We start from the raw sequence: 19668 nt of genomic DNA on the forward strand, positions 1-19668 counted from the left end.
TTTAATGATAGAATCAAATGTCTTTGCCTGGAGACAAATAGTACATTATTGTCTCGTTATAATAATATCTCATTAATGTCGGAAAAAGGGCACCTCTTCTGAGAGGGTCATTATGAGGCCATTAGTGAATAAATTGTTAAGACACTGATGAACAATCTGACTCATTCCATACGTATGTTACTGTGACATAAGACATGGCTCACCCCTCGCCCCAATCAAATAATAGTTTTTCATTGTCACGTTTGCCCATTGAGCCACACACGACAGTTTATGACTGTGGCGAGGTCAAATTCTTAGAGGCAATTATAGAGACAGTAATACGGTTTGTAATAGATTGTAAATGAGATTCCTGTGTATTATGGTTGAAATGTGGCCCCTGTTGTGCATGTTGACCTCTCTGCCTGCTTGCATGCCTGCCTGTTTGTATGTCTGTCTGTCTACCTGCTTGCATGTCTGTCTGTCTGCCCTCATGTTCATGTGTTTGTCTGACTGTCAATGTCTCTGTGTACACTCTCTCAGTCCGCCAGTTTCTGTGGAGCTGCCTTCTGCCCTTCTCTCTGTCTCTCTCTCTGCCGGAGAGGGATCTGTCAGAGTTGTTCAGGGTACCTGTGAGCTTTTATTAGTTTGAGTGGAGGCTTGTCGAAGCCCCCCTCCCCGAGCCTCAAAATACCACCGAGACCTTTTCCAGGGAGGTGGTGGGTGATCACTTCTCCCATTCCCGCAGCGAGCTCGAGCTCAGCCCAGTTTCCAATGGATACGGCCCTGCAGGGAACTAGGGCCTATCGACCGCTGCAGTCAGCAGCCAGTAATTAGCTGCTTTTCTACCGCAGAGACAGAGAACACCTTGGTCCCATGCTCTCCACACATTCTAAGATGTATAATTTCAGTGGGGCTCCATTCTATTTTGTGTTTCTATTTCTCCCTTTTGAATCCATTTATGGTCTGCTCGTGATTTATTACTCCATTACTCTACATGTGAAGGACGGCTGCGACCAGTATTCAGTACTCTCTGCTCTGAAAGACGTGTGATAGTTACATACAAAGTCAGAGACGTACAGATAATCCTTGGCTATGTATGTCAGTTGATGTAGGCGAGACATCTTCTATCATGACGAGATGCAGCAATGTAAGATGATGTATGCTTGAAGACCCCCTTGTCTTATAGAATCCATATTAGAAAGTCCCTCAGTTGACAGAAAAAATCTACTGTGGATGCTGTACTGGCTCCCTCTGTTCCTTCTTGCACTGAGACCCCTAGATGATTGGTCCTAAATGGGAAAGTGTTATCTCAGACCAACAAACGTTTCCAAGGCCAGATCAAAGGTACTGACTCGTTCCACTACTTCTGTAGAGCAGCTAGCTATAGGTGAAAGGTGTGAGTCATGTTTGACTGGCTGTGACGGCAAACAGGCAGGAAGAATCTGTGTTGATGATGCTCCTAAAGCACAAGGCTAGGTCTGCTCTCACACTCTCTCTCTTCACTCAGTCTGTGTCCAACTTCAAAGCTGTTTTCTCTCCAGCGTGCCTTGGCTGCGAATTGATTTGGCGACAAGGAGAAAGGAGATAGATTCTCGTATAGAATCCACTCGGGCACATTGTTACAGCAGTGTAGGAATTGGAAACAGCCAGGGATCACAGGAGCGTGTGGATTTCTCGGATGACTTGCTGATCAAAAAACTTGTTGACAGGATGAACTTTGGGCTTCAAAGGGAGTCCGACAACTTTGAGTGGAAGTTGAGGTCAAACAGTGGCAGGGCATAGTAACACCCTGTCCATTATACTGTAGTTACACAGAACATCCCCCTTTCTTTACTTCTCTGGGTCTCCATGGGCTGGAAGTGCACAGATGTCTATTACCCAGACAGTTAATTTGTTCTCTTATTAATTAACAGTCTCATCTGGTGATTGATTTCTTTGTTACTAGGCCCAATAAATGGAGTCAGTAAAAAATTGGCAGATGTCTCATCTCATGCGTCATGAAAGTTCAGAAGGAACAGAAGGACAATTAAAGCTCAGATTTGTCCCTAGAAAATTATACACATTTTTGAGAATGTTGCAAGAAGTCCTGAGGAAAAGGAATACTGGAAGGGGAAATAGGGCCCTTTGGCGTTGTTAAATAGAGTAGCCTGTACTGCAGTACTTTAGGATGCTGTGGATTTTGAGCTTGATGTTGCTGTGTTGCCAGATCGTTTTGTTGCCAGGTTGAGGTGGCAGTTCTGTTATCTTTCTGTTAGAACACAGCAGCTTGTAAGTGGGCCAACTCCTCTATCAGCCTTTGGCCAGCTGTCATATTCAGGTGGCAGTGGCACTGCCACAGTAGTCAAACAGCAGTTAATTAAACTTGGTTATTGGATCAAAGCGTTATCAGCATGTTTGTGTATATTTTACGAGTTTATAGACCAAATAAAAAAAGTAAACCATTGAAAATGTAGCTCGTGTAGAATATTTGTATTAACTTCCATATGTCTGACCAGCGAGGATAGCAAAGAATCATAAAATGGAGTGAATTTGAAAGAGAACATTATGATGCCTTTTGCAATTATGTGCAACAAGTGATTTGTGCTTGGAGCCCATTGATGATTCATTTGCTGAGCTGAATCTGTTCTTTCACAAAAGCTATTATTGAATTTTTGCACCGTTAACTCTGCAGCTGAAGCAAGGACACTCTTCAGAAAGTTTCAATCCTTCCGTTTGCTTTAAGGCCATCTGTTTTGATATGATTGATCAGTACATTTGTGCCATAATAGTTTTTGTTTAATTGTGTTTTTATTACTAGTATGCCTATGATTATGAGTCAATATAGCAATTCATTTGACACCAAACTGTTGTATTTTTCACACTAATTTTCTGAATGCCAAATAAAGGCAGTGAAAGCACTATTGCACCATGGGACCGCTCATCCATTTTGTACGGTGTAATTTTCCCTAATCGTCTTTGTCTACCTTTGGCTTTTCTCATTTGCATTTGAATGAGGGTGAGGGTGAGATGCGAGCGAGAGTAGTGGGAGGTAATGAATTTGTCATGTAATGATGAGAGGATTGCCAGCAGTGTGCGAAAAGCATCGGCTAGGGAGCGGATAAGGCCATGGTTTCTAATCTCTCCAAGGACTTCCTTGTTTACTTTTTAACATTTGCTGTTGAAGAGAATGGAGGAAGGGGTGTGTGGACTCACATAATTAAATATAAAACCTTGTATTTTATTGTATCTATGTGTGTACTTCTCTCCTGAGAATATGGTGACAACTCTGAGACACTTCTCGAAGATCAACTTTATCTCATAGCAAAGTTCTCTGCAAATCGCCTTGGATCGAAATTATAAATAAGAAACTGGTTGGATTTATAAATACAATAAACCTCAATACATTTTTGATCGAACAACTTATTGGGTGCACACTGTACACTCTTAGGTCTTATCTAGAACCTAATGGTTATTTGGCTGTCCCCATAGGAGAACCCTTTGAAGAACCGTTTTTGGTTCCAGGTAGAACCCTTTTGGTTCCAGGTAGAACCCTTTCCACAGAGTGGAAACCAAAAAGGGTTCTACCTGGAACCAAATAACCCTTTTGGAATCCTTTTTCTAAGAGGGTATATTGTCACTTAATTTTCTGTGAAAGTACAGAACATTTGAAGTATTGACTGAAGGAATAGAATATTTAGGCCTAGATTTTTCTGTCTTTGTTGTGTACATCGATCTATTTTCCTGATGAGAAAGGTGAGAGGGACTTATGTGAATGCTATGCAGGTCTCTGTCTATATCAGTCATGAAGTATTGACTGAAGGAGTATAATTTAGAGTTCGGAGTTTTGCTATCTCCTGCATGTGTCGAATCCATATATGTTCCTGATGAGAGAGGTGAGCGGGACCGCAGAAGAAACCCACAATTACATTAGATTCGGTGCAGCTTTGTAAGGTAAAGACACCAAGGCTTTTCATAATTCATGAATAAACTGCCTTCCTATTGATGTTTCCAATTAGCAAAATGCATTTTCTAATTGTGCTACACTCCCAGGCATACTGTGCCTTCGGAAAGTATTCAGACCCCTTGACTTTTTCAAAATTTTGTTACGTTACAGCCTTATTTTAAAATGGATTAAATAGTTTTTCCCCCTCATCAATCTACACACAATACCCCATAATGTCAAAGCAAAAACAGGTTTTTAGAAATTTTTGCAAATGTATTACAAATAAAAAACTGAAATATTACATTTACATTAGTATTCAGACCGTTTACTCTGTCCTTTGTTGAAGCCACTCAAGGACATTCAGAGACTTGTCCTGAAGACACTCCTGCGTTGCCTTGGCAGTGTGCTTAGGGTCATTGTCCTGTTGGAAGGTGATCGTTCACCCCAGTCTGAGGTCTTGAGCACTCTGGAGCAGGTTTTCATCAAGGATCTCTCTGTCTTCTCAATCCTGACTAGTCTCCCAGTCCCGGTGGTTCCAAACTTCTTCAATTTAAGAACGATGGAGGCCACTGTGCTCTTGGGGACCTTCAATGCTGCAGACATTTTTTGTGGTACCCTTTTTCTTCCTGTTTCTTACTTCCTCCTATTGTAAATGGCCGACCAACTGTGTATACAATAGATAATAGACACATAATTCAGTGTGCATTATACCCTCTGAATTGAGAATAAAATAGCTTGATGGTCCATGTTATTACCATCTTAAAACAAAGTCTATATGATATGGTGGTGGACAGCAGGAAAAACACATATACTCCTGAGGGCAACAACATGTGTTGCACTCTACAATCAGATTTCCATAATTATCATACAAAGATCAATTGAAGCCATATTTCTTGGACTCTCCTTAATTCATTCCGATACAATAATTCACATTCTGTACACACCTTGGTTGTGCACAGAAAGGTGTGCCATTGAATCACTAGTTATGTATCATACCATTGTTTGAATACCCTGAAACACAGGAATAGAATACTGGTGAAACTGAAAACAGGTTATACAGTTTGTTGTAGGAGTGAGATTTGTTCACAGATAGCGTGTTCTATCTTCTTTGTAATAATTTACCTGGATCCATTTTCAGATAAAACCTGAAAGACAAGAACAGGAGAGAGAGAGAGAGCAAGAGAGAGAGAGAGAGAGCGAGAGAGAGAGAGAGAGAGAGAGAGAGAGAGAGAGAGAGAGAGAGAGAGAGAGACATAGAAAGAGAAAGAAAAATAGAAAGAAAAATAGAAAGAGAGAGAGAGAGAGAGGACAGCCAGCAACACAGCAATAGATACTTTGTGGGAGGGAGGTTGTGCATAGGGAGAGAAAAACAGGAACAAAGTTGATAAGCTGGTTCCAAAGTTCACCTGCAGCACACCTGGGGATGGGTGCTCCTTTCCCTGAGCTGGTCAGAGATGATTCAGGTGGTGGAGAGGATATCCTATGAAGCCCAGATCTGCTCTCCGATACCCGGAGGATAGGGACTTTGTCTCTCCTTATGTCTTCATTGATTTTGGACCTGGACCATTCATGTTTTTCTCTTTGACTGGAGTCGTATTTACTAAACATCACATGGTGTGTGCTCCCTGAGGAAATCAGGACAAAGGAGTACAGACTGTGGGAACAGGATTTTAATCTCACTCTTCTTACTCCTCAAGCCCAATGCATCTGTGGCCTAGGAAGGTCATAGTGCTTCTCCTGTACTGCTATGGTGAGTTTAATGGAGCACTACTGATATCCTGTTTGATTTGGATGAGTGCACTCTAGGTACAGACCTAGACTGCGTCCCAAATGCCACCCTATTTCCTAAATAGTGCACTGGGCTCTGGACAAAAGCACTGCACTATATAGGGAATAGGGTGCCATTTGGGACGCATCACTATAGTCATTGTTTTATATGTAGTCGTAATGAATTAGATGAAGTGAGTCTCTGGAGATTTCCCCTCAGTTCTAATCAAGGTCTTGGTGGACAAAGACTAGTGAACCCTATGTGGACTTCACTCATTCTAAATTATAGCGATCAATGGAAAATGGATCCACGGGCAAGTTAATTTGAGTGCTCCATGAGTGGTCTATGATATCGATTACATTATTCTAAAGCATATCAACATGCTAATGTTGAATGGAGTCGAGACTGTGTATCATTTTCTGGTCAATGTCAATTGCGTAACCTGTAATCTGCATGAGATATGACCAGATGCACTATGACGTAAGTGGGTCAAAGAGGTCTACATACGTAGCTGACATTTTAAAAAGGAAAGGTTAATTATGGATGAATTGTTCCTAGTGTACTTATATTGTAGTGTGGTGAATATCCCACCCATTTTGTAGTTGGATGGAAATTATCCAACCATTATGTAGAAATTATGTTGAACATAATAATAGTAAACTACATGTATCAATCTGACTCCAATATTATGTGAATAAATGCAACAGGCCCTGTTCATCTCTAGAGGATCTAGTCAAGGTAGAGAGCCTTGCATCACCTCTCATTATGAATATAATCAACATGTCTAACTTTAACCGTTATGCAATTATTAAGAGACTAGATACAAATAGCTAATCCTGGTGAACAATGTTCTAGCATTAATTTATTAAGGCAAGCAGATCAGGGATGTCAAGGTGGTACCCAGGTATATGCTATGGGTATAGTTTACAGAACCAGTCAAAAGATTGGACACACCTACTCATTAGAATTGTTTTATTTATTATTATCTACATTGTATAATAATAGTGAAGACATCAAAACTATGAAATAACACATATGGAATCATGTAGTAACCAAAAAAGTGTTGAACAAATCAAAATATATTTCAGATTTGAGATTCTTCAAATAGCCACCCTTTGCCTTGATGACAGCTTTGCACACTCTTGGCATTCTCTCAACCAGCTTCACCTGGAATGCTTTTCCAACAGTCTTGAAGGAGTTCCCACATATGCTTAGCACATGTTGGCTGCTTTTCCTTCACTCTGCCGTCCGACTCATCCCAAACCTCTCAATTGGGTTGAGGTCAGGGGATTGTGGAGGCCAGGTCATCTGATGCAGCACTCCATCACTCTCCTTCTTGTTAAAATAACCCTTACACAGCCTGGAGATGTGTTGGGTCATTGTCCTGTTGAAAAACAAATGATAATCCCACTAAGTCCAAACCAGATGGGATGGCGTATCGCTGCAGAATGCTGTGGTAGCCATGCTGGTTAAGTGTGCCTTGAATTCTAAATAAATCACAGACAGTGTCACCAACAAAGCACCCTCACACCATAACACCTCCTCCTCCATGCTTTACGGTGGGAACTACACATGCGGAGATCATCCATTCACCCACACCGCGTCTCACAAAGACACGGCGGTTGGATCCAAAAATCTCAAATTTGGACTCCAGACCAAAGGACAAATTTCCACCGGTCTAATGTCCATTGCTCGTGTTTCTTGGCCCAAGCAGGTCTCTTCTTCTTATTGGTGTCCTTTAGAAGTGGTGTCTTTGCAGCAATTCGACCACGAAGGCCTGATTCACACAGTCGCCTCTGAACAGTTGATGTTGAGATGTGTCTGTGACTTGAATTCTGTGAAGCATTTATTTGGGCTAAAAATTCTGAGGCTGGTAAGTCTAATGAATGTATCCTCTGCAGCAGAGGTAACTCTGGATCTTCCATTCCTGTGGTGGTCCTCATGAGAGCCAGTTTCATCATAGTGCTTGATGGTTTTTGCGACTGCACTTGAATAAACTTTAAAAGTTCTTGACATTTTCTGTGTTGATTGACCTTCATGTCTTAAAGTAATGATGGACTGTTGTTTCTCTTTGCTTATTTGAGCTGTTCTTGCCATAATATGGACTTGGTCTTTTACCAATTAGGGCTATCTTCTGTATACCTACCTTGTCACAACACAGCTGATTGGCTCAAACGCATTAAGAAGGAAAGAAATTCCACAAATTAACTTTTAAGAAGGCACACCTGTTAATTGAAATGCATTCCAGGTGACTACCTCATGAAGCTGGTTGAGAGAAAGAAAAGTGCAAAGCTGTCATCATGGAAAGGGTGGCTATTTGAAGAATCTCAAATGTAAAATATATTTTGATTTGTTTAACACTTTTTTGGTTACTACATGATTCCATATGTGTTATTTCATAGATTTGATGTCTTCACTATTATTCTACAATGTAGAAAATAGTAGAAATTAAAAATAAACCTTGAATGAGTAGGTGTGTCCAAACTTTTAACTGATACTGTATATAACAACTATCAATAGACCTGCTAAATTATAAAAGTATAGTCAATCAAATAATTAATCTGTAAAATGAGGAATGCATTTACTCAATTCAACTAATAGAATGTATTAGTCATGAAATAATTAACACTTCCCTTTTTCCACATTTTGTTAAGTTACAGACATATTCTAAAATTGATTTTTTTTTATCCTCATCAATCTACACACAATACCCCATAATGACAAAGCAAAAACAGGTTTTTAGAAAATCAAAAAACAGAAATACCTTATTTACATAAGTATTCAGACCCTTTGCGATGAGACTCGAAATTGAGCTCAGGTGCACCCTGTTTCCATTGATCATCCTTGAGATGTTTCTACAACTTGATTGGAGTCCACATGTTGTAAATTCAATTGATTGGACATTATTTGGAAAGGCACACACCTGTCTATATTAGGTCCCACAGTTGACAGTGCATGTCAGAGCAAAAACCAAGCCATGAGGTTGAAGGAATTGTCCGTAGAGCTCCGAGACCAGATTGTGTCGAGGCACAGATCTGGGGAAGGGTACCAAAACATTTCTGCAGCATTGAAGGTCCCAAAGAACACAGTGGCCTCCATCATTCTTAAATGGTAGAAGTTTGGAACCACCAATACCACCAAGAGCAATCGGGGGAGAGTTCCTCTGTGGAGATGGGAGAACCTTCCAGAACCCCAACCATCTCTGCAGAACTCCACCAATCAGGCCTTTATGGTAGAATGGCCAGATGGAAGCCACTCCTCAGTAAAAGGCACATGACAGCCCGCTAGGAGTTTGCCGAAAGCCACCTAAAGGACCCTCAGACCATGAGAAACAAGATTGTCTGGTCTGATGAAACCAATATTGAACTCTTTGGCCTGAATGCCAAGTGTCACGTCTGGAGGAAACCTGGCACAATCCCTACGGTGAAGCATGGTGGTGGCAGCATCATGCTGTGGGGATGTTTTTCAGCGGCAGAGACTAGTCAGGATTGAGGGAAAGATGAACGGAGCAAAGTACAGAGAGATCCTTGATGAAAACCTGCTCCAGAGTGCTCAGGACCTCAGACTGGGGTGAAGGTTCACCTTCCAACAGGACAATGACCCTAAGCACACAGCCAAGACAACGCAGGAGTGGCTTTGGGACAAGTCTCTGAATGTCCTTGAGTGGCCCAGCCAGAGCCCGGACTTAAACCTGATCAAACATCTCTGGAGAGACCTGAAAATAGCTGTGCAGCGACTCTCCCCATCCAACCTTCTTGAGAGGATCTGCAGAGAAGAATGGGAGAAACTCCCCAAATACAAGTGTGCCAAGCTTGTAGCGTCATACCCAAGAAGACTCAAGGCTGTAATCACTGCCAAAGGTTACTCGTTTCAGGAAACTAGGCGTATGTCGCGCGTCACTACTTCACAGGAGAGGCAATTGAACGTAAACGTTTTTGGGGGGCAGAAATACCTTCTGGAACATGTGAACTTTCATGTGCTTTAATAACACACTTGTATGCCATCTGTAGATATGAATACAATTGTTAAATTATGAGACTAGTTGGTTTAGCCAAGGGAAAAAAGACAGGAACCTTCCTGCTAGCCATGATTGGCTGAGATAATGGATGGGCTGGACATGCCGAGAGAGGAGTTCGGATTGGTCTGCCATGTAGCACGCTTCTGTCTATAACATGAGCTGGTCAGTATGTGTAGGTAATCCTTTCTAACGCTGCTTTTTTGAAAGATATCACGTAGTAGAACTGCAAAAGTGTTCCTCTCCACTTTCTGAAGGGCCGAGTTTTGAAATCAGTGGAATGCCCGGTGGAATTAGAGTATGATAGCTAAGGAGATGGAGAAAATTCTGGCGTTTGATTGCAAATATGCAGAAGGGGTTGAAAAGAGAACACACAGAAGGATGTTGTATAAAACACCTGTGTCCGGATAACATCTTCAAACTAAGGGCAACCATGGCATCCGTGACAGAGAGGGAGAAGCGTCCATCCATGTACATGGGTAAGATAGTCTTGCTAGCTACATTTTCAGATATTATATGTTTCTAATTTAGTCAGAAAGTCGTTTTTCATTTCAAGTTAAAGCGTACTGTTAGCTATCTAGCTAACATTCGCTGGCTGGCTCGCTCGCTCGCTAGCTAACGTTACGTGTATGATCTGTGTAGTAATATTATTCGTATCTCAGAGCCATTTGCATTGCTAGTTCTAGCCTAATGTTAGCTAGCTAGCTAACATTGAACCTGGTTGGTTAGCTTCCTGCAGATGAATTCAGGGTAGTAACATTATCATTGTTTAGCTAGCTAGCCACGTGTCTAAACAAAAGACTCCACTATGCAAGTAACCATTTTACTACACCTTCTGTATCCTGTGCATTTGAGAAATCAACTTTTTGATTTTATTTGATATAGTATGTGTTTACCAGAGACGATAATGTGAAGAACATGACCTGCACCAAAGTCAAATTAGGATATAATGTTAGGCCAATGAGACAGTGTCCAAGTTCTAAAATTCTCAGGTAGAATGCCCTGCTTTTATTTCGTCACACTCACAACCGTAAGCTATTTTCTGTAATTGGCTCTTCATTAACTTGTAAATAATGATCTTGTTGTGAGTTTATTTTCCTGTAATAATGAAGACAAATGAGCTAAAGTGAAGACGTTGTCAGCTATATGATATGGTCATTATTTTAACTGGCCAGCCAGCTAACTTAACATTAGCTAGCTCGCTAACAAGCTAGAAATGAACCAAAAGGATGTTTAGAAAGTTTATTTTAGTTGCCTGGTTTGCTAGATTGACATATAGTAAATTCATTTTTAAACAGGTGGGTTTATTGGTGTTAAAATACACTAGTTATGCTATTTTGGACCACCAGGCTGATGTCATGCAGCCTGGAGTTTTGGTGTTAATTATTTTTCATAATAATAATATATAATATAATATGCCATTTAGCAGACGCTTTTATCCAAAGCGACTTACAGTCATGCTTGCATACATTTTTGTGTATTGGTGGTCCCGGGGATCGACCCCACTACCTTGGCGTTACAAGCGCCGTGCTCTACCAGCTGAGCTACAGAGGACCATAATGACAACTACAAGTTTGATGTTGGATGACAATAGAATGTTCATGATGTCACTGCGACAACTGTCGATAGACGTAGTATAAACAGCGGTCTAAGGCACTGCATCACAGTGCTTGAGGCGTCACTACATACTCAACCTGAATTAACATTTCTTTGCACTTTGCTAGTAAAAACAAAAGACAGGAAAACACACCCAGATTCTAATCTAATCAACTCAATTTAGAATATAGCAGCACGCCCGTGTCGCTCCCTCTTTGAACTATCAGCCGTCCGACGAACAGAATAACACAGTTTGCCTGTAACAATAAATCCATAGCACGTACAGTACAATAAAACATATAAAAATTAATAACTCTTTATGAACTCTTGAAACAATCCAAACATGACAATTTAACATTCATTTAGTCAATTTCACGTTTTCATCTGTGTTCACACCTCCAATGGTCTCCGTACCCGCAGGGTTCTGTAGGAACGTCCCTCCCTGGAGAAATCCACAGATAAGGTGTGTTTAAACCCTGTGATAGCCCACAGATGGTCAGCCATTCAAACAATGTCATAAACCATGATTGAGTCTTCACGCTGGGCCTCTGCGCCTGCAAGTCGTTAGTCGCGAGTATCACCTTCTCTCATTCTTCCACTATAGTTTCTATCTTATTATACAGTCCTGATAAGACTGGCACAAACTCCTTGAGGAATTAAGGCTGTTCTATAGTGAACACTATATTTTTTAAACATCCCTTTGTGGACGGGCCCTACAGACCCAGACTGTTGATTTTGTTTAATCCTATTCTCACTCAAATCAAGCAATTGTCCAGCTGCTTATATTCCCTCCCCTGTAGTCCAGGAACAATTACACATTTTAGTTCCTGCTGCCACAGAAACAAAGCCCAGCTTACGTAAGCCCAACTTGAGTTCGGCCCACAGCAGCTGTGAGTGAAAATGCAGCAAGCGTATCTCAAGGGAGGCAGATCCTTTGACAGAGGCTGTTGTTGTGAGCATGTCACATGGGTCATGACAATGCTGAATAATAGACCAATGCTTTTTGTATAATGACTAGCGAGACGTTTTACTATGAATGCTATTCGTAAACAGACAGTCTCAAGTTAACTTCCCCACCGTCTTTTTCTTTATCTATAGGTTGTTCAGCCATTGGTGAAGGGAAGCCATACTTCATTTCTAGGAATTTCAACACTGTGCTCCACTGGAACAAGGTCGACAGCCCAGATGAAGGGGTCCTTTACAGTGTCCAGTACAAAAGGTGAGAGACAGGAATACAGCTGTCACCTATTCACCTTTCAACCCAACAACATATTTATGTGCCTAGGGTGACCTAGGGTGATATGTGACTTATGTCAACAACACTTTAAAGCTGTGTGCTGAAAGTCGGAACTATGCCTCCGGGAAGAGACTGTGTGTGCGTGTTTAAGTTAAGTTAAAGTGCCATTTTCATTCTCTCCATGCTCCTTTTCAGCATCGTTGTCCCCATCGTTGTCCCCATCGTTGTCCTCATTGTTGACCCCATCGTTGACCCCATCGTTGTCCCCATCGTTGTCCCCATCGTTGTCCTCATTGTTGTCCCCATCATTGTCACTATTGTTGTCCCCATCGTTGTCCCCATCGTTGTCCCCATCGTTGTCCCCATCGTTGTCCCTATCGTTGTCCCCATCGTTGTCCCCATCATTGTCACTATTGTTGTCCCCATCGTTGTCCCCATCATTGTCCCTATTGTTGTCCCCATTGTTGTCCCCATTGTTGTCCCCATTGTTGTCCCCATCGTTGTCCCCATCGTTGTCCCCATTGTTGTCCCTATTGTTGTCCCTATTGTTGTCCCCATTGTTGTCCCCATTGTTTCGGATATGGTGGGTTGCTCTGTCAATTTGCAGCTCCACCTACTGCCATCAGCCCTGAAACCGTGGTGCTACTGTACTTCTCCATGCTGCAGGTTGAGCTCCACTGGCTGGGGCAAGCCTTAGCAGACAGGCTCTGGTCTGTTCATTACCACAGGCCTCACTCTGTTTCCCTGCACACCACAGGGATAAATCTGTGAAATAAATTGCCTGTAAAAATGTGCTATTCAACTTTACAAACGGCACTCAGTACACCTGTGGCTATGTGAGGCAAATGTTTTCGTCTCACTCACTTTGTCTCACTGCCTCTTTGAATTCCTTTTACAAAGTGGAAATGTCAGCTCATCTAATTGCTCATGATATAGTCTGATGGGAAAATGCCAAGTGCCACACCAATCGCATTGATTTGTCTCACCGAGACTGTCACCTGGAATTGCTTGCATGTCCTTATTCAAGGCCTCAGAGCTCCACCATCAAATCAGTTCAGAAAAAGATTGGCCCTGATCATCCCCACTTAATATCGGTTCCCTGTTTGACACACTATCCTTTTGTTATTTTTATATGAGGAAGTAAGAGGTTAAATAACACCTATTTCAAAACTCTGTTGTACTATTTGTGGTCTAGCAGCTGGGCTACTGCACACACACCCTGAAAGGCAATACATTTACAGCATTTGATATGTCATGATAAAGGCTCATACATACTTATAACAACTTAAAAAGCATTGTACCTGAAGGCTTCAAGTAAAGTGTTACTCAATATTTTTTCAAAGTGCAACATTACATTTGGACTAAAGGTTCCCTACATAATGTGTTTTATGTTTGTTCATGTTTTTTGTGTGTTCATTATAGATACGGAGAGCCATACAAGCTGAAGATTGAGTGCCAGAACATCACTACTCTTTCTTGTGACCTCACTGCAGAGACACCATACATCTATCAAAATTCCTACTATGCTCAGGTTTTCGGCAACAGTCACTCGCTAGGCCGTACAGCAATGTTTAAACCTCTGAGAGACAGTAAGCAATTTTATCTCATTATCATACTTTTTCTAGATTAGGATGTTTTTTGAGTATGTGTTGGCTCAGAGGGCAGAATCCTTACTTGTAATATATACACATAGCTCCAACTGTCTGTTCATATTCCATAATGACATCAATGTATGATTTCCATAAAAGCTAATGTTATTCACCAATTCTTCCAGTTAGCATTTGGCCCATACTAAAAGGCTTTATCCTCTTTTCTACAGTTTGTCACTAATTTGTTATTTTCCTTATTCTTATTCTCACCCTTTCTTTGTCTTTTACATGTCAGCTGTCCTTGGGCCACCCAATTTGTCTGTGACCCCCACAACATTATCTTTAAAAGTGACAGTTACTCTACCGTTGGGACCGGATAATAAGGCTTCCATCGAGGAGATTTACAACAGTACCAGCTTTTCCTACCATAACCCTCCAACTCTCTATATCCTCAACATCACTCATCCTAGCTGGGCAGCACAGGTGATTATCTCACATGTACTGCTCACACGCATGCATGTGCGGAAGCATGCAGACACACACACACACCCACACACACACACACACACACACCCACCCACCCACACACACACCCACACACACACACACACCCACCCACACACACACACACCCCCCCACACACACACACACACCCACACACACACACACACACCCACCCACACACACACATATTAGATACACGAACATGTTCTAACTGCTGACTCTTTTTCCACAGGTCCATAAAAACACAACTGGAGAGTTTGTCCTTAACCATCTAAAGAACAACAACGTAGAGTACTGTGGCTATGTGGTCTACACCCCGACTAGAGAACTGCACCGAAATGCCAGTGAGAGACGTACATTCTGTGTGACATTACCAGGTGAGGTCATTTGGTGTCCCTCAGGGCTCTGTATGTATGCCCAAGCTGGTCTCAGAGCATTTGGTATTATTCGTTATGTAAATCCGAGACGCTCCATTTAGTATATGTTAAGTTTCGTATAGTATTAATTTGTGGTTGTCCATCACCCATTTCGTATGATATGTTACGAATTGCAATTCGTATTATATGTTACGAATTGCAATTCGTATTATATGTTACGAATTAGAAAAACGTACAATATGTTACGAATTAGAAAAACTTACAATATGTTATGAATTTGCAAAACGTACAATATGTTACAAATTTGCTAAACGTATGATATGTTACAAATGCTAGCTAGGTGGCTAATGTTAGCTATCTGGCTAACGTTAGCTAGGCTAGGGGTTAGGGTTAGGGGTTAGGGTTAAGCTCAGCTGGTCCTCTGTAGCTCAGCTGGTAGAGCACGGCGCTTGTAACGCCAAGGTAGTGGGTTCGATCCCCGGGACCACCCATACACAAAAATGTATGCACGCATGACTGTAAGTCGCTTTGGATAAAAGCGTCTGCTAAATGGCATATTATATCATTATTAAGGTTAGGGTTAAGTTTAGGAGTTAGGTTAAAGGGTTAAGGTTAGGGGAAGGGTTAGCTAAAAGGGTTAAGGTTAGGGTTAGGGGAAGGGTTAGCTAACATGCTAAGTAGTTGCAAAGTAGCTACTAAAAAGTAGTAAATAGTTGAAAAGTTGCTAATTAGTTAAAATGCTCAAGTTTTCCGTGATGAGATTCGAACTCGCAACCTTTGGTTATACGTCCACACATCCACCCCAACCAACCACCCTACTTTCGTTTTTGCTTTAAGTAACCATCTGTCTTATGTAACCATACCAAATGTAACATATCATACTAATTTTAGTGTCCTGGATTTACATTTACTATGTCTATGAGACCAGGCTGGTATGCCTTTCCTTTTTGCCTTTGCTAGTTTTGTTGAATGAATCATCTGTGAATGCATTCCTAAAGTATGAGTAGAGTTTGAGTAACCATTCTGTTACCATAAAGAACTTAAAGGCATACTGTAAATGCATTGACTCTAGTTTCACATTGTTAAGGGTATTCCTGCTGCCTTTTCAAGGATTATATAAAGGCTCACTTCCTGGAGACAAGACTGAAACTACTGTATTGCCAGCATCCTTGAAACTACTGTACTGACTGATCTCACGGACACGCCCATGCTTGCTCTATAGCGCTGGCAATTTACAACCTATTGGCCTGTTTCCAATGGGCTCTGAGAGTGAGGCAGCTGTTTTGCCACTACTGAGGTGTAATACAAACAATCTTCTCCCATCTAGGTGACCTCTGGCTGCTGTTCCCCTGGTTCCTTCTCTTAGGGTGTCTGCTACTTGGTTCCCTCCTGCTACCGGTGGTGGTGTGTCGTCACTATGTGAAAAAGAAGATTAACATGCCAGACGCCTTGGTAAGAAATGTACATTGGAGATTTCCCCATACACGAAGGAGTGCCAGGAAATGTTCCTGTTACTGGAAATACAGGCCTCCAGGCAAAACTTACAGTAACACGTGCTTGAGAGGCCTCAATAGGGTGCAACCGAACCTGAGTTTAATCTCAGCCACAAACACGCAATACATTCAGCCCTTTTCTACAGGAACACCTAAACGTAGAACAGGACACAATGTGTAACAGTAGTTACAATAAAATGTTACCTCTTTGCAATTTACACCTGCACTGTTTTATGAGGAAATTAATTTAACTTTATCATCCTTCCTTTTCTCTTTAAATGACTGCATTTACTAATCTTCCCAGAGTTGTATCTGTTTTATTACATTTCCTCTCATATGCTGAGAAATCATCCCCGTTTAATCAGTTGTATCACTGTAATTTGCATTTCATGCCAAGAACTGAAAGCAATTACAAAAGATTACAGCAGTGTTGTTTCAGTTGAGCTCATTTAATTATTGCCATGAAAGTTGTTCAGAATTGTAATTGAACAAGTTAAAGAATCAAATACATTTTGGTTTGACATACATTGTAACCACTCAGTCAATGATTCCAAGGGTTTGGTGGGGTGGAGAGGGGGGTCATAGAGGTGTTTTAGTAATAGTTAAGTCATCTAAATCCTCTTTCTCTTCTACACAGAAACTGACAACGAGCAACGTCCCACCTCCACCTCCAGAAGCCATCACCATCTCCATTGCCAAGCCGTATCATTACCCTGTGGGGTTCTCCTACGGTGACCTGAAGACTGGTAAACTCCAGATGGGGTCAAAGTTCACCAGCAGTGGGTCTGGGTCCTATTCCCCCCAGGACGAACCCTCCTTCATTGCCCAGCCCAGGCACTGTGACACCTACATGGGCCAGCAGGGTCCACCCCTAGAGCACTCCAACAACAGCACCCAGTCCTCCACCAACTATAGCATGGTCGTAGTGCAGGTGGCCAATGAAGGTGTGGAGGAAGAATGCCATCGCCATCCAGACAGTGAAGACAACATCAACTCTCCATGGTCATCTGAATCCAGTGACCACAAACTCATTTGGGTTCAAGGTGGCCCAGTTTTGTTTTCGTGTGGAGCACCACCTGAGCCAAACCGTTGTGTTGGAGACAGGGACTCAACAGGGCACCCCCTGGTACTGCCCACATTGCGGCGTATTGACGGCCTACTGCAGTTGTCCACTCTGCTGTTCCAGCCAGAGACACAGAGTGCTGTGGCCAGCCTGGCACTGCCTACCAACGCTGAGGGGCAGCCCCTTTTGTGGGACCTAGACAGCACTGGGCAAGGGGCATCACTATTGTCTGACCTGGTCACCACGGGGGAGACAGAGTGGTTGGACCCTGGTACAGGAAGAGAGGAGAAGAGAACAATATACACCCCAATCTCTCCAATGTGTTTCAATAACTCCAATGACTCTCCATCTCACTCCATACCTCCCATCACCCTTGCAGACTGCGAGACCTCATCAATGACACTCTTGTCTAGTTACAAACAACACCAGGTACCCCTTGCCCCTCTAGGGCTAACATCAGAGGATAGCTTTGGTATTTCCTCATATGCTCCACAACAGGCTTGGACTGATCAGGAGGAAGCAGAGGAAGAAGGAGAGGAAGAAGGAGATGAAAGAGGCAGTGAATTCTTTCTGGGTGGTTGGGTGGTACAAATTCTAGGATGATTGGTTTTCGTTATTTGCTTCCCTAAAAGAATCTTAAGGGCCTCTGTGCCTGTTCTTTGCTCTCTTTGGGTCCCCAAAGTAAGTCAGAGACAAGTTCCGTCTCAGCGAGCCTTCACAAAGTGCAGGGAGAAGTTGGAAGGAGCAGAGAGAGGGTTTTGGTGGCGGTGGAGAGTGGGGCTTTCACGGTCCCTCTCCTGCCTGCCATGGCGCTTGTGATCCAGCATCCAGCACACATGGCCCCCTCAATGGAGTCCTACTGAATCAAAGCTATAATTTTGGCCCTTTTTTACATTATGACGAATGTAGGATGTAACATCAAGTGCTGTAAAATGTAGGATCAAGGATATAGGATTATCAAATGCTGTAAAATAGATTTTGTACATTATAATGTGACACTCTTTTACATTTGCATATTTAGCAACATTTCCAGCAATAGGCTAGTTCTACCAATATATGTGTGCATCCATACACACATCTTAATGTACACTAACGTGTTCATTTAAACCATGACTGTGAAGTATTTGTTTCATTTGAAGAAATTAAATGGACATCCAGGATTCAAGCTGGGTGGCATAAGGTAGTAAACAGCCAGTCCTCTTATGCCATAATGTCAAAGGCACAAAGCTTTAATTTCAGCATAGTAGTACTTTTGTCTCTTTATTTATTGTTTCTTGTTTCATATTATATGTGTTATTGTGTTCCACATTATATGCACCACAATGCTGAAGAAAATATGACTGACATTTTAATGAGTTTACAGCAACAATTGAAATTCACATCAGCATTGAAGGTGATGTACTGTATATATTTCAAAAATATTATTGTCAGAAATACAAAAAAGGGCAGTGTGAGTTACATGAGATATGTGTCAAATAACTTTGTTGTGTGTTTTGTCTTCAAAGTGTGTGACCTCAACACTGTCCTGTCATTGTTTGCTGCACTTTAGAGGTGATGAAATTACAGTAGAGGAGACAAAAGGGTTGGTAATTCTCTACGAGGGTGTGGTGGTTATGGTACTTTGGTTAGCTACTAACACCAAACAGGGCCTGTAGTATCTAAGTGAAAATACCTATGCATTTACTACACTTTGATATAATAATAGGCTAATAAACTGTTAAAACTGTCAGGTATTCCTAGTTGATGCTGTGATGTGTATCACATATTCAACATATATGTACAGTATAATACTGATTCGTATTTATATGGGTCACTTTTATAACTAATATGATTGTGAATTTAATGTTTTCATTAAAAGGTAACTATTGTGATACTGAATTGGTTGATCCATCATTGCTGTCAAAAAGTACTTCAGAAAACATGAGCTTCAGTAACATTAGTAAGCAGGGGAAGTTGAGGGGAGTCTTGATGGGCTGACATATCAAGTGCTTTTTCTAAGAATTTCTTGACTTTTAAAAATATTATCGATTAGTCTAGAAGAGTGGCAGTGTGAATTACAAGACGTTTCACTGCTGTCTCACTGAAAGGCTCCAGGAGTGTTATTCCTTGTCATGAGGTCTTAGCC

The 19668-nt window shown here is 41.7% G+C and overlaps 1 protein-coding gene across 1 annotated transcript; it reads left to right on the plus strand.

Annotated features, from left to right (window-relative positions):
• The first annotated feature begins 5336 nt into the window (after positions 1–5336).
• On the plus strand, positions 5337–19352 carry LOC121557725. The gene is made up of 7 exons (XM_041871213.1): positions 5337–5651; positions 12379–12499; positions 13940–14106; positions 14402–14589; positions 14843–14987; positions 16315–16439; positions 17118–19352. Exons 1-7 carry the CDS (start codon positions 5603–5605, stop codon positions 18144–18146), a joined length of 1824 nt encoding a protein of 607 aa, XP_041727147.1. The 5' UTR covers positions 5337–5602; the 3' UTR covers positions 18147–19352.
• The last annotated feature ends 316 nt before the right edge of the window (positions 19353–19668 follow it).

This window comes from Coregonus clupeaformis, unplaced genomic scaffold (assembly GCF_020615455.1).
Source record: "Coregonus clupeaformis isolate EN_2021a unplaced genomic scaffold, ASM2061545v1 scaf0130, whole genome shotgun sequence".
NCBI classification, from domain to species: Eukaryota; Metazoa; Chordata; class Actinopteri; order Salmoniformes; family Salmonidae; genus Coregonus; species Coregonus clupeaformis.